This window comes from Pseudopipra pipra, chromosome 5, assembly GCF_036250125.1.
Source record: "Pseudopipra pipra isolate bDixPip1 chromosome 5, bDixPip1.hap1, whole genome shotgun sequence".
In the NCBI taxonomy this organism is placed as follows: domain Eukaryota; kingdom Metazoa; phylum Chordata; class Aves; order Passeriformes; family Pipridae; genus Pseudopipra; species Pseudopipra pipra.
The window spans coordinates 28,439,604-28,455,078 of NC_087553.1; the positions used below are offsets into that span (position 1 = coordinate 28,439,604).

The window sequence follows — 15,475 nt, forward strand, 5'->3', positions numbered from 1 at the left end:
TTTGCTGGTGCTATTCACTTGTGGATATTGGGCCAATTCTCGTAAAACCGAATTCTGACTTCTCACCTGCTTCATCTAGGCATAGGGAAATACAGGGACCATGACATTCCAATGCCTGTATCAGCCTGGACATAAATGGACAGACCAGCTGTTAGGAGATATGTGCTCCAGAGCCTCTCTGGTTGACTTAAAAAGTGGTAGTAATTTGCATTCAATGAAATTATATATAATTTATTTTTTTTTCAGATAGGTGCGGGAATTACTTTGAACACAAACAAACAAACAAATCATCTTAGAGGAAGCTCTGGAAAGTCACAGTTCCAGAAAATAAATTTTCAGAACTAATGGTTCCGTAAACAGGATTTTCGAGTGGATTAGTGTAACTATATCCCCATGGTGAAACAGTGAAACTGTTTCCACCTGGTTTGTCCCCCATGCTGGGACCTTATTGCAGTATCCTTACTTGTTCACAAATGAAATGCATGCCTTTTAACTCTTAGCTTGAATTGGCACATCCCTGTCTCTGCCAGCTGTTGCACCTGTGCACAAGAAAGTGAGAACTCATTGTTGTATCTACTGTACTTGTTTTGCAACACACACAAAAAAATCTGTTTTGTTACATTTTATCATAAAAAGAATGGCTAGTGAACACAGTTATGCAGTAAATTCTCTCACTTATTGAATGAGATCACAGGACAGCTGGGGTGCAAGGACCGTCTTTCTCCTATGAAGTGCTTTTCGTGCTCAACTCCAGTTACATGTGCTCAAGCCAGGCAGGGAATAGCCAGGAAAATTACCATGGAGAAATGCTGAGTGGGCACACTGTGCTTCCTCTTCGGGTGCACACCTCTTTTTCTGCTGTGTTTTGGTGCTGGACTTTGTGCAACCATGTGCACTGTCCATGCTTAGCACAACAGGTAAATAAGATTTTTAGAATCTTTACTGAGAGTAATGATTTTTGGGGGATCAAACCCATCATATCCAAGGTAAAAGCCAGCCCTGCGTATGTGCTTTAATGAAGTTCTGGAAGGTGCTGAGCATTCCCCAAAACCACCAAAATAAAGATGTATTCTACAGTCCACAGGTGAGTAGTTTTGGTCCTCATCCTTTGTGTGCCTGGTCTGGAATATTTTTCTGGATTTCAGTGTTTCCAAGGTTGCATGTATCTGTTAGGCTGCAGACACATTAAGGTAGTTAGCAGCAGTCAGTGTCCTTGATTCTAGGTATTGAAATGTATTTCAGAATATTCTCTGTCTATGTGACAGAGAATGTCTGTACAAATCTACTGCACACAGTTTGATGTATTCTCATTCTAATGATGTCGAAATAAATAAACAAAGAAACAGATATATAAAGCTCCTAAATAGCCCTTTAAAAAGGAGAGCAAAGCAAAGTTAGAGGTATACTGTCAGTGCCATTAAGATGTGGTTAGCAATTCATCTCTACATGACTGAAAATAGGACAGGCATTAGGAAATTATTTTATTCTGGAATACTGAGTACCAAATACAAAAAAAAGGTTGTGATTGTAATTGTCTTGCAGGACTGATTCCTAAGCACACACACCCCACACACACTCCCACACCCCCCACTCACCCATTTTACCACAGAATTAATTTGTAGAAGACATGTAACAGCTCCAGAGGAGAATATTAAGAAAAAAAATCCTTAGAGCATAATGGATATTTTGTGACTACTTAATAACAACATTAAACAAAATATTGTTAAAGAGATGCATTGTAAGAGATCTCCTTTGACAAGTAACTGTAAAATATAATTCTATTTAGATTACTTTAATTAGAGCTGAGATAATATGAAAACATAAACACATCTACCCAGTACACAGTACTAATGAAAACAGCAGTGTGTGTGAGTGCATTTAATTACAGGTTCAACAGGATGCTAAAACACAAGTATAAATTAAAGCAGAATAACACTCTACTGTGAAGAGTGTTAAGTTTTTAGAGTATCACTTGTACATGCATATGTCTTCCTTACTTGAAGTTGGTGGCTTACCTGGAGAGATTCTCTAGGCTGTGATTCCTGATTCAATATAAACACAAGTCATACGCAGAACAGAACATTTTTCCTATCTGAACTTAAAACAGACCAGGTGAAATATTGAGCATAAAGATAGTTCAGATACTGAAAGTTGCATACAACACTAGTAAAATGGGCTTTTAGCTCTGTAAGGTTGTCATCTACACTGTTTAATTGTTGACATGGTCCTGGGTATAATTTTGGTCCTATGCCTTTCTCTTTCTCCAAACGTTTCTGCTGTGGGGCCTGATTTGGGATTTGAATGGACCAAGCACCATTCCCAGTAGGTAATTCTGCTTTAAAGACCCTTCTCTGACACCTAATGAAGTTTAATGGTAGGAGTGTGAACAAATCCATACCAGTTGCCCTGCCCTATTACACACAATGCTTGAAAATAGTAACACACTCAGAATTTGGAAGATTAAAGCCTTACCTATAATGCCTTGATGGGTATCTCACCAGATTCTTAGCACTTTCCTTTGTTTCTGTGTAGTATGGGAAGGTATTGAGCACCTTAGTTATTCACTAATCCTTTATCATCATCTGAAAATACACCCCATTTTCACACTTGCATGTTCTCTGTAGCATGCAGCTTAAAAAAACAACCATCAGCTTGGCCCTTCAAAATTTGTGGTATAAAAATAGGATATAAGCAATTTTCATAATCTGCAGGTCAAAATAGGGTGTTACAGCTAGAAGCTGAGCTTTTTTGAAGAAAATGGCCTTACATCCTTTTTCCAACTGTTTCAGGCAAAACAACACTTCTTTTCTTAATCTTTGAATCTTAGGAAATTTTAGTAGCTGAGACATTCTTCTTATTTATCAAATTTATCTCTTGAAATTTGAAGCTCGTTTCAACCAATGTTTCCCAGGATAGGTATAGTGGTGTATCTTCAAAATCTAGTCACATCTGCCAAGGAGGGAAACCTCTACAAAGGTGTTGCAGTTTTTAGCATTCAGGACTGCTACTCCTCACAACCCACGGCTGCAATATGGTTGCAATTGAAATAAAAGTAGAAGGCAAGGAAAATGGAAACTGGGGGTAGATCAGCTTTTTCCTGTATTTATTTCCAGTCTGATTTGTCATCTGAGATAAGACCACAGGTAGAAGGAGGCAGCAACCCTCTGACGTTTAATTACATACTCCGGTGGAGGGCTCCTAAGGCAGGAGCTGGGATATCATAGAGGAAAACAGAATGTGCTATGTCTGTATGGTACCTGGAGTCACATGAAGCATGACTTCCTAACCACAGGCTACAGAAAAAAGCTGAGTCTGTGCCATTCTTGAGCATGTCACTGGCAGTGGAATGATCAAAATGTGCTGATGGACCGTGAGATTACTATAAAAAAGTATGCACTTGCTGCTCATGCAGGATGCAAGTGGTGTCTGTCTCTAAATTAAAAATCAGTCAAACAGAACTTTCTAGGACTTTGACACTATGATGCCATTAAAAATTACAGAACACATAATGCTCTTAGTGTTGAAAAGGATCTACAGTTAAAAACCAGTTAAAGCATTTTTTCCCCTTTTTTTTTTTCTCCCCGCCATGATCCTGTAAGCTCCCTGGTATGGCTGCTTGAGATATATTAGTTGACAGCTTCTGTGTAATTTCTGCTTTCTACTTTTAAACTAAATTAAGATGTTGGGAAGTAAAAACAAGAATGTCAAGATGGGTGCTGAAACTGCTTGTATTTTATTTTTAATTTTTGTCATAATTTAAGATAAGGTTCTGTGAAATGAAAAAAGAGAAAATTATATTACCTTATTAAAAAGACAGTGTGTCTTCAGCTTGTTTAAAATGGTATTTTGAGGCTTGACAGAATAATTGATTCAGTATTCTAGTAATAATTCGAGGTAGTCTTTCACTTCTAGGTGACATAGATGAATCAAACCCAGATGCATTGTAATCTCCAGTTTTTGCAATTTCAAGGGTACTTGATCACCTTAGTTCAGATCCTATAAATCAAATAATTCTTGGCAGCAGCATTGACTGATGAGAATGTATCAGGCCTGATGATTTCTGCAAATCAAACTGAGGTACTGGAGACAGTAGTAAACAAAGAAGCCTGTCCTGTCACAGGCTGTATTTTACCAAGAAAATTATGAATGTTTTGGGCATTTATGTAAGTGTACATGAGGAAAAGAGACAAAGAGAAATAGAGATGGTATGCTGGGATGTTGAGACAGAAGACAGAAACCAAAAAAGTGATGTGAAAGTTGTATTTGAAAGGGAGGACAGAGGCTAGAATTGGATGCCTTGAAGGACAGTGAGGAATATAGTGACTGATAAGGTCAGTGTGAGATAGGACCATTTGGGAGTTTGTTTGAGGAATCTTGATGACAAAACCACAGAGAAAGCAGAGAACCAAGTTTTGGAAGACCAAGTAGAACTGAAATCAGCAAGGATACTGTGAAGGGTGTTTTAGAGTAACATAGGTAGTTATGGAAGGAATGTCACAAGAGAGGTGCCCATAGGGGTTGTGGATGCCCCATCCCTAGAAGTGTTCAAGGTCAGATTGGACTAATGGCCTTTAAAGACCCCTTCCAACTCAAACCATTCTGTGACCCTATGAAAGGGGAAATGAGAACATAGAAAGAAAATGGGATTTTAGAAGGAAGGAAGCTGGTGAATGGAAAATTTCTGAAGTAGGAGTGAGTCGATCAGAGAATGGAAAGAATGGAATCATCTGGGTGGGTACCAAAATGTGAGATTTATGTGACCATGTGACTACACTCATACTGTATTATATATGTGAGATGAATCTGGAGGAAGAGGCTTGCTTGTTTTGGTAAGTCTGTATTTTATGTGCTAGCAAAAATTTGAGAATGTGTGTTCAGTTCTCTATTCTATCATACATTTTCTGCATGGTATAAGGCAACTGAAACCAGTTTTTACATTATGTAGGGCAGCTGGAATTTGGTAGCATTTGCCAAATGCAGATTTCCTTAGGCTCGTTCATTCTCAGTGATTTAACAAACCACACATTTATCCCCTGGGAAAGCTCTATACCCTAGTTCAGCATCTGTAAAATGGGGCAAATAGCTTTGCCATAGTAGAGAGTGTTGTGAACATTCATTTTTTTAAGGCTATGATGGTGCTATGTACACAAATCCCAAAGATAAAAGAAGGCGAAGTCAAAAGCTGGAGAAATATTTTATCAAATTGAGAAAGGAATTTTGCCCTCCTCCCTCTGCTAAATGTTGTAAGAAATATTTGAATGATCCCTTCCATGCTCATAGTGTTACATGCCAGTCACTGTAGCATTACATGCAAATTTCATTCCATTTAATGGAAGCATTAAATCCTTACTTGTCTTTTTAATAGACAGACAATTCAGTATGTGTATTTTGATGCCTTTCCTGTGTTTGCAGTTTCAGGGTGGTATCTTTCATTGATATATATTCACTACAGACAGAACATGAAAATATTCTTCTTATTAGACCTGTTTTGAATGTTATTTAAATCTTGTTCTTGCAATACCTTTAAATGTTTGTATTGGTACATTTTTGCTTTTGCATTGATAGGGTTTCTTCATTAGCCTGATCTGGTATGCTGTTTTAGGATACTCTAAAGTTTTCTAGGTTGGTATTATGACAATTGAAATAATAGTTGTGAAGAAAAGTCTCGAAAGTAAATGTGAGTCATTAAAGAGATTTAAACGTAACAAATAAATTAAACACGTGATTGTAATGAATAAAAATCTACTTAAGGACAAATTTGCATGCAGCTATGCAGCATACGTATTGGGGTGAAGTTAAGCCATAAGTATGCTACAGTTTCACAAGGATTATCTAAGCATGTCCAGACTTTTTGAATAGTACAAAGAAGGCATGTAATGACTGACAAAGCTGGCTATAAAGAATGAATTAAGCATCATCTCTTTGGGACAGAGTTTTGTGTTTGTACAATCTCCACTAGGAGATCTGGACCCCTGAGTAAGTTATGGTATTCCATATAGTAAATAATCTTCTTAGAATTTTTCAGAATCTATCTTGAGTTCTTGGTAAATGTAGTTAAAGGGTGGCTTTGGCAGATGCAATCCATGAAACCAAGGCTTCTGCCGGTAAGGCTGGAATTTGACTTGAGATTCTAAAGAAGGAAGGTTTCTAGAGTATGTCTAGATGTGAGCTAGAGGGAGGTGTGATTCAATCTGGGACTAAAAACCCTCTGCTTTCATTTCTATATATAAGAATATCTCTCTGATTTGGAAATCTAATCTCCTATCATGCTTAGTACAAATGCAGGATTGAATTCAGTTACCTAAAAATAGGAATCTAATGTCATTTGAGTTGCTGTAAAGTTGTCTTTGAAGTGTACATGGAGGCTGTCTAGTATGATACAGAGCAAACATAGTGGAGACCTGCACTCTTCTGAATGGCAGCTGGATGCCAGGTGGGATGTCACAGGGAATCTGCAGTGATTGTAGATACCTGCATTAAGGCAAGTGATTTAATACCAAGGTGGCTGGAGTGAGCCAAAGTGTTCACTGGACTCTATTGATTTTGTCAACTAGATCTCAATTGACTCTTATAGGAGCTTAAATAACTAGTGTAGATGTAAATAACTATGCTGTAAATTTAGTTATCTAAATCTGGAATGGAATTTAATCCTACATTTCTACTACTTTTTTTTGTGCAAATGGTACTTCAGAGAGATAGCAGGAGAGGGATGCAATAAACGCATACTGGTTTACTGAGTCTCTCTTAGCATATATTAGTGAACAATTAGTGTACTTTAACAGCATAACATTTTACAGGACCCAGCAAAGGTTCAAAAGGCTCCTCTAGTTAGCTATAAAAGTTCAGATTCTAGATTCTAGTGTAATTATGTAGAAGAATTATTGGCACATATTGACAGATAGACCTTGTTAACTCTAAGCAATAGAGCAGAAGTGTAATGCTGTAGAGTAGCAGAGGCTGAGTGAGGTTCTGTTCAGAATCCTTAGATTGGAAAGACGTGTTCAACTGAAATATGTTTCTCTGAATTAATAATAATAATGCCCAAGAAATTATATGGAAGCTATTTTGTATCACCCAAGTCAGCAGATGGTTGCATTTTAGCACAACAAACATAAAATATATTTTTAGCTTCCATGATTGTCTTTGAAAATCAGTCTAGAAATATTTTTTATTACTAACCCATGTCCCCAGAGCAAATAATAGTTTTTTGTTGAGATACACACTTTTACAACCTGTGAACATTTGTAAACTAAAGTTATCTGTAAAAGAAGCTTCAGAACAACTTGGTGGTTTTTTGGTGTTTTGTTTACCTACTTCCCCTTCTCCCTCCATCCATCAAGACCTCACAGATTTTTTTTGTGGAACTTTTAAGAGATATTAGAGTAGCTTGTAATACTACACTTAGGTGTAGTCAAACAACTATCAGCCTTAATAGGAAAAGGCCAAATTGGGTATCAGATGCTTCTATTCTAGCTTCAAGAAAGGGGCACACAGTCAAAGCAGTGGCTGGAGACCTTACTAGATAAAGGCCAGAGCAGTTGCTTTTGAAACTGCTTTGGAAAACAGAGCTGGACTATTCTAGCTGCCCATTTAGGTAGAAACTGTCTCAGCTAAAGCATAATGAGGAATATCACACATCATGTTAATTGAAGTGGCCCCTTTTCATCTCAGGAGTTAAGTCCTGCAAATCTGCAAAGACACTATTGCTTGGGAAAGGGCCAGAAACATACTTCTAAATGACTGATATCTTTTTCAGTTTTAGAAATAATTAGGTCATTCATGAATCTGTTGTCTAGCAAAAGTGTGCCATTTAGGTTTAAATACACGTGAATGTTTTTGGTTTGATCAGAGAATGTTTTTGGCTCAGGTCCCAAACAATGACTTTCAACCAGACTGTTTGATATTGAAGTCTGTCCCTGTTCACTGAACTCTCCCATGAAATTACTAAACTTAGGAGTCTACCTTTCAAAGCAGAAACTGGTTTTAATTATTAAAGTAAGTAAATCCCCTCAATAGACCATAGATGAGTTCCAGATGAATGCCCAAAACTTTCCTTTGCAGCTTTTCTCAGTTTTAACAGGACACAGTTAATTCACATGATGCCCAACACAACTTTAAGAAATAATCCGTTATATAGACCTAAGTCTACCTGATTTTTTTTTCTGACATTCCTATAGAAAGAGTGAATTTTTACTGAAAACAGTGTGGTTTGGTATTTGTAACACAAACGTTGCAAGACTTGTAACCTAAATATTAAATAGACCACAAAAACATTTGAAAATTAATCCACTGGGATAGACTATATTTTAGCAGCTAGTTCTAAGTAAGAGATGGTGAATAGCTTCATGGTCCAAGAAAGATCTTATTGCTCTCAAAGGCAATAATTTGGTCTTCACACTAATAAGCATAAAATTCTTGACCTTTACAAATATTCTGACTTGTGAAGCTTGACGTGCTAGAATAAGAAAGATAAAGCACTTTTTACTCTCTTTTTTTCTATTTACTTTTTCCAGCTTTAGTTACTTAAGGCAGAAGTTCCTGAAAAGTTTTTCGCTGTTGTGAAATAAGTATATAGACAGCAATAAACCTAGATGCAGGGCTTTCTCTCTTTTGAAGATGTTTTATGTTTCAGGTCATTGGTCCTGAAGTGGCAAGGAGCATTGTGGGGTCAAGGTATTTTGAATCTGAAGCTAGATGAGTGGTGCAACAGACTGTTTAGCGTGACATTGCAAAACAGCAGTGGCCTGTGGCTTATAACCCGTGATATCGAGCACTAAGGTTATGTCTGTATTAATAAGTAGTGCAGTGCAACAGGAACAGGGCTGTGTAGTGAAAAAGTTGTTGCTGACCTGGTGATCACACTATATAGATTTAATTTCTACAACTTATGGTGTAGATCCACCTGAAAGAAATGAGTTTCTCGTGCTCTGAAGCTACTCTGCAATCCAAAGCCAAACCGTTAAGCGGGGTTTGTTCAGAAGTTCACTTCAAAAGTAAATGTTTGATATAAGGTAGTACCAAGTTTTCACACTGTTCCATGAAAACTCATGAAGAAAGTTTGATTTTCATGCTTGTTTTTGAGGCTGACAGTGTTCCCCTAAGCTTTTAGACATTTCGGTCTTTGAATATTTAAGGCGTATTCATAAATGGAATAAACAGCAGAGGGTTGCTTTTGACTGATGAGTGCTTGGTATTATTTAGTAAATTTCATTATACAGGCATCAGCAGGCTAATTGTTTTGCAAGATGTACCCAGCAATGCAGCTGGTGAAGAGTTCCCTTTCTTATCAAAAGATGATTGCAATTATTATATGCAAGAACGTAAAAGCCTACTTTATGTTGAATTAAATTGATTAGAATGAAGACATGCATTTTTGCTAATGAAGATTAATTGAAATTTTGGAAGGAAATTATCTCTACACAACTTGTCACGTGGAATGATTTTTATTAGTATAACCTTTGAGCCAAATAAAAACGGTAAAAAGAGTGAAACCCTATCTAGATTTGTGAAATGTTAAGTAATGAAAATGATACAAAAAGTTTCTATTTTTTCATGCCAAACTTTTGTTTCTCTTGTAGCCCAAGCAACGTACATCCATAGTATCTTCTCTGGAATTTCACCGAATGAATCACAGCCACGATTATTTTGAAATCAACTCATCCATTGGCTGTGCAAGTTTTATTTCTACTCCTGCAGTCAGTCCAGCTAATTATTCCTTTGGACCTCTGGAATACAGTCTTGAAGAGAAAGAACTTCCAGGTATAGAGAAAAAACACTTTACTTTCCCTGTCAACAAAGCTTTATAAAGCCATAGATCTTTGGGTTTAAGTTGGAATTGCTGTTTTCTCTGATACTGAAATACACTTACCATAAATACACAAAATTATTCCTGATTTTTTCCTGCTGCTTCACAAAGGGCTCTGATATTTCATGACCAATATTATTAAAACATGTTCCCCCTCATTATATTTTAAATAAATCAAACCTTTTTTTTACATACTTGCCTAGAATTTAGGTATTGTAGCTATCTATTTTCATCATTTTGTGGTCCATATAATTTAATAAGAATTTTAAGTTGAAAAAATGTAATTAGAAGTCATTATGCAATCACCAATAAAGATGAGGAAGGGGACATTTCTAGGAAACCTGAGATTGTTTCTGCAGTGCGAATGGGATTCAGTAAAGCAAAACTTCAGTGTATTTACTCAGATGATAAGAGTTGAACAGAGTGATAGTGTCATCATAATGGTGAAGATTTTATCTGTAAATAGAGATTCACATCATGAAAATGCTTTAAAAAAGATGTAAGTATTTTCTTTTTCACAGATCAAAACTTCAGGAGTGGGAAATTGTTGGTAACCCAAGCATTTAGCTTTGTCCCTTCAAATTTCACATGCAAGTCGATAATTTAGGCTAAACTTGTAGCAGAAGAGTATGGTATTTGGGAAAGCTGATATATTGAAACAAATATCTTTAATAGCTAGTTTATGGGATCTGCAGATAGAATTTTAAAGAGATACGGTATTTAAGATATAAATAGAAGTAGGTTACTGCAAAATAAAAAATAATGCAAGTGTTGAAATTCAATGCAAACATATCAATTGGCTTCTGTAGCATTGATCCTGAAATTAGATGAATCCTCTACATTGCTTGTTGGTAGGGTTTGAAACTTCTCAAAATTGTTGCTTTTCAATGATTTAAAAAATAATTAATTTCATAGCTAGATCAAAGGAAAACTATATCGTTAGAGAACTGTTGTGAAATAAGAATGAGAAATTCTATCTGCTTTGATAAAGAAAGAGTTTAAATGATCAGGAATTATTCATATTGGTTTTGTGGACTATAATATATTATAATCAAAGATAATGTGCCATTATCTTTGAAACTAGAAGAATATGTTTTTATTCATGGATATAGCAAATCTTTTCAAACTTAACTGGAAATAATTAATTTGAATGGTATCTTTTATTTATCTGGGGTAATTTGATTCTTTAGGGCTTTGTGTGTTTTTTATTTTTATTGGGTTTTGTCTACTGTAAATTCTCTTCAGCGATCACAGGTTTTTTCTGGGTAGTCAAATGATGCTAAATACTTCTTGATGTTTAAAAGCAAAAATAAGAAAACAGAAAGAACATTGGCATTAGATTTTAACTTCCCCAGATTTCTGCTGTTGCACAGTTCTTGTTAAGTTCTTAATAGTATCTGGATTCGCTTTACTTTTATCTTCTTTGGTTAAATTTACAACGGACTACACTCAGTAACTTCTAATTTTTGCATTTAACTGTGTGAAATTGGAACTATAATCTCATGTTTATTAGAACTAAATGTTTCTAATTTGTGGATGATTTGCTTTATGGATTGAGTGAAAGCTGAATTTTCTCTTATCTCTGCTGAGAAAGCTAAGAAAAAATAACAAAGCAAAATGACTGAAGTTCAGATCATCTTCTACAAGTTTTTCAAGAGTATGTTTTACCATCAGTAAATCATTAATTTACAATCAGTAAATGAAATAATTATAACAAATTTAAATTCCACCCTCCATTCTCAGCTGGTATCTTAGAATTATTTTAGTAATATAGGATAACAGCTTAGACACAATTTTAGCCTGGATGAAAAAAAACCACTTTATTTTACTAATTTAATTCTTTTCGACTACTTTATGATAGATGATGCACTGTAATTCTACAAGAGACAAGAAGTACTAATGTGAAAAGAGAATAACAAAATCTGGAAAGAACAGATCAAAATTGTGTCTAATGGAAAATTCACTGATGCTTGTCTCTTATCTAGGTTGTTAAAAGCTGAACTTTGAATAATAATGGTCAGCAAGGAGAAGTAAAAGTAGGGTTCTGTGTTTTGCTGCAGCTTTTTCCTGCTTTAGCCAGCTGTTGTTTCTCTGAAAGATTCCTTGTTCCCTTTCCAGATCTACACTGACAACAATTACAGTTCATCATATTTCTTGATTATAATCTTCTGAATTACCAATTTGTTCTGAAAATTTGTGGAACATCTGCACCTTAAAAGACTGTTTCTTTTAATAATAATTGAGGATTTGTGCACATTTGAGTGTTTCCTTCTTTATTATATTCCTGTGTCTCGCATTTTATTTTCTTAAAAAAAACATCATCAGCAAAAAGCGGTGAATTATTTTATCATGCGTATTGATGTCAAGGGCCTGACCAGAAAGAAACGATATACAGAAGGAACTTATTTTCATAGTAACTGCAGCTAGTGGTTTTCTGTTCCCTTCCTTGAAACAATCACAATACTTTTTACAGGATTTCTAAATCAAGAACTGACATCTAAATAAGGCATTAGTATTTCCCTACTCAATTTCAGTGCTTTTTATGTTTTCTTCAGAAAACTTGCAATGATTCATTATCCTTCAGATAAAAATGAGAGATGAATACAACAAAATAATTATTCTGTTTCTAAAATCTTTATCATTTTACCTCTACCTCAATAGTCTGCTACCAAAAGAATCAATCAAGCTCTTGTAACTGCTGATAACTTAGAGAAAATTCCTTTTTATGTTTGGTGATTGCAGTTTTACTCTTGATGTTTGCTAATTCCCTAAATCCCCTGATTTGAAACAGGGATCCCGATTTTTGAGAAGTATATTTCTATCGAGTAGAAGATCACTGAACTCTACCACAGCACTATATTATCTGAATGACAGCACACGACAACATTTTCTAATTAATTAGCTGAAGAACAGGCGTCATATAGTGATAAGTATGTGCTTTAGCTTTGGCATCAGATGGCCTTGTAGAGTAAACAAAACTACATATGTTGCATGCATGGATGGCAGGAGATACCTTAATATCAGGTTGCCTGATGTAAGGATAAAGGTTGTGTTATTTATTTTGAACTTTAACTGGTGGAAGAACCCGCAACAAGTTGATGAAAACTCTGTTTTCACTCCAGTATGTGTAAGGCAGACTATGTGAATACAGCTTTGACGTGACCTGTTTTCACAGCTTTATCTGCAGCAAGAACATTGACTTCATAGAAGCATTCTTGAATTCAGAATGAATGGTTATGCTTTTATAGCATTCCATTTCACCTCAAGGTGGAGTGCATATCAATAATGTCAGCTATTACATATACTAATATAGAAAGTTACTATACTGAAAGTGAGACTAGTCCATTGCACAGGGAAGTCATTATGTATGTAACTCTGTCCTGCCAAGATGTAATTTTCTTGATCATTTGAATACATGTTTAGTAGGTGTTCTGTTAGATAACAAAATTAAATACCTTATAGTCAGGTGATTGTTTCGTTTGTGAGATATTCCTCATGTAACTTGACCATGAACCAAGACCACTAGATGTGCAAGATAATAAACTCCAGAAGAGGGCAGCCTGGGCTTTCAGGGAGATACCTCTCTAACATAGCTCCGTGCCTTGTTATATGCATCCCTCAAGATCTCTTTAAACTATAAATCTTAAAGATTGAAGGTGACCAAATTGTAGCTGCCTTGGTAATATCAACTTGGCACAATCAACACCTGCAGCTGAAACTGTAACTCTGGATGATTTTCTTTCTCATTTTTGCTTGACCAGTCAGAATAATTATCTTTCTCTAACCCATATAACTTCTTGTCCCGACTATAATTGGGCCGTGAAATTAAAAAGACAGCTCTTCAGACGTTCTTGTTCTGTTTCAGATCACAAAATAGGTCTGTACTCAGATGTATGTATGCAGTAAAAATGTCAGCAAATGTCTGAAGGTGATCTCATTACAATCTTTATTTTCAGTCCATGAAAGTCTTTTAAATTGTCAAAAAGTTCTGTATACCATTCATTGTCAAAGAGCATACAGTTTTTTCCTCATCTTTCAGTGGTACTGGGTTTATCTCTTAGTTAGAAAGGCTGTCTCCACTGTAGGACCTTAAAGTAGCTCTTACTCTTTTTACGTGCCTTGTTTTCTGGCCGTGAGAAACATTTCATTCATCTAAGAAGGGTACATTTTTCCTTAAAACAACCCAAAATGTACAATTCAAGAATTGAATCTTTAGTATATGGGCTATAATTTTTTCTCTTCTACAATGAAAAAGTAATATTTGATTCACACCTTAGATTTCTTCTAGAAGTGTCTTCAGATCTTTCTTTACAGTAAGTATCAGATGAAATTGTTCTGTCTCACAAGCCATATTTCTGAAGCAAAAGCAGTCCTACTCTTAAAGCTTGCAGTTTTGTTTTTCTTTTTTGAGAGAATTAGGAAATTCAGCATATTAGATTTAGAAACTTGTTTTGGAGGTCTGGTCTAGAATTCCTGGCTGTGTTGCAATCCTAGATACATTCTGCTGCAGGAATGTTCCTTTATGTGACAATAGGAAAGTGGCTATTTGAAGTAGGTCACATATTTGTCAGCATTACTTTCTCATTCAAATACCTCATTTATTGAGTTGATACAAAAAGATTAAACCTGTGATGTTTATGTAGACTTTTCAAGCCTTGTTTCTTCAACTATGAAAAGTTTTGGAATTACTAGAATTGAAATACAAAATGAAAGGAATAGAAAGAAAGAGAAAATAACTCCTATTGCCAGAGCATTTTTTTAGATGTGCTGTATGTAAGTTCATGGTACACTGTCTTTGTCTGTTAACAATAACTTTCTAATTAGTGAAAGAATGCATGGTTGCAGGGGAAAATATTGTCTTGTAATGAAATAAGAATAATCAACAAATGCTTTAAATAAAGCGTTCTCATCTCCTTTATACAGCCACTTGCACTTCCAGTGAGGGAACATCTCAAAAAAACTAGTATTACCAGTCTGTACCAATGTGTCATTGATTGAGAACTCTTCTCCAGATGAGATGCCTGAGAAGGTCAAATTCAAGCCCTCTCTTCTCTGGTTTTTAATTTTTTTCATCTTCTTGATTACAATACAACAAATTCTGCCAAGGCATCCTTCAAAGCATGTTAATTTGAACCTTTCCATCTGTGAAGATTGTCTTTTTTTTCCCGTCAATTTATAGCTCAGTTCAACTGAGTGCAAATAGTAAGATGTAGTAGAGCAATTCCAGGAACTGCTCCTGGGGATCATACTCACTCGCTACTGTCTCATACAATTTATTTTTTGTTCTAATTAACTTGTCCAGCAGATGTAGCATGTTCAGGTCTCCTTATGTTGCCCTTCTTTTTGCTGCATCTAATTCCAGCCTTTGCACAGTTATCCAAGGCAAGATGTGATCTGTTCCACATGAACAGAGAAATGTAGGGTTGATTAATATTACAAACTGCTCTTTGTTAACTGTTATTGTCTTTTACGCAGTCCAGTTTCAAAGCAACATACTTCATGAAGCTCATTGTAATTATATTTCAGTGTTACAAGTATATCAACATGTCCAAAAATCTGATGGCAGAAGGATCATGTGAGGCAATGCCTGGAAAGCTGTGGATGAAACTGATTGCTGTCATTCCATTCAAAAACAATATGTGTTTTTGCAATAAACTGGTCTGTGCTAGC

The 15,475-nt window shown here is 35.6% G+C and overlaps 1 protein-coding gene across 5 annotated transcripts in view; it reads left to right on the top strand.

The window, feature by feature from the left end:
* ANKS1B (ankyrin repeat and sterile alpha motif domain containing 1B) overlaps window positions 1-15,475 on the top strand; it is a 420,219-nt gene that overhangs the window by 148,980 nt on the left and 255,764 nt on the right. For all 5 annotated transcript variants that reach the window (XM_064655362.1, XM_064655363.1, XM_064655364.1 and 2 more), the window contains one exon: window positions 9,579-9,759. In XM_064655362.1, coding sequence (XP_064511432.1) covers window positions 9,579-9,759 — 181 coding nt within the window. The remainder of the gene's footprint in view (window positions 1-9,578; window positions 9,760-15,475) is intronic.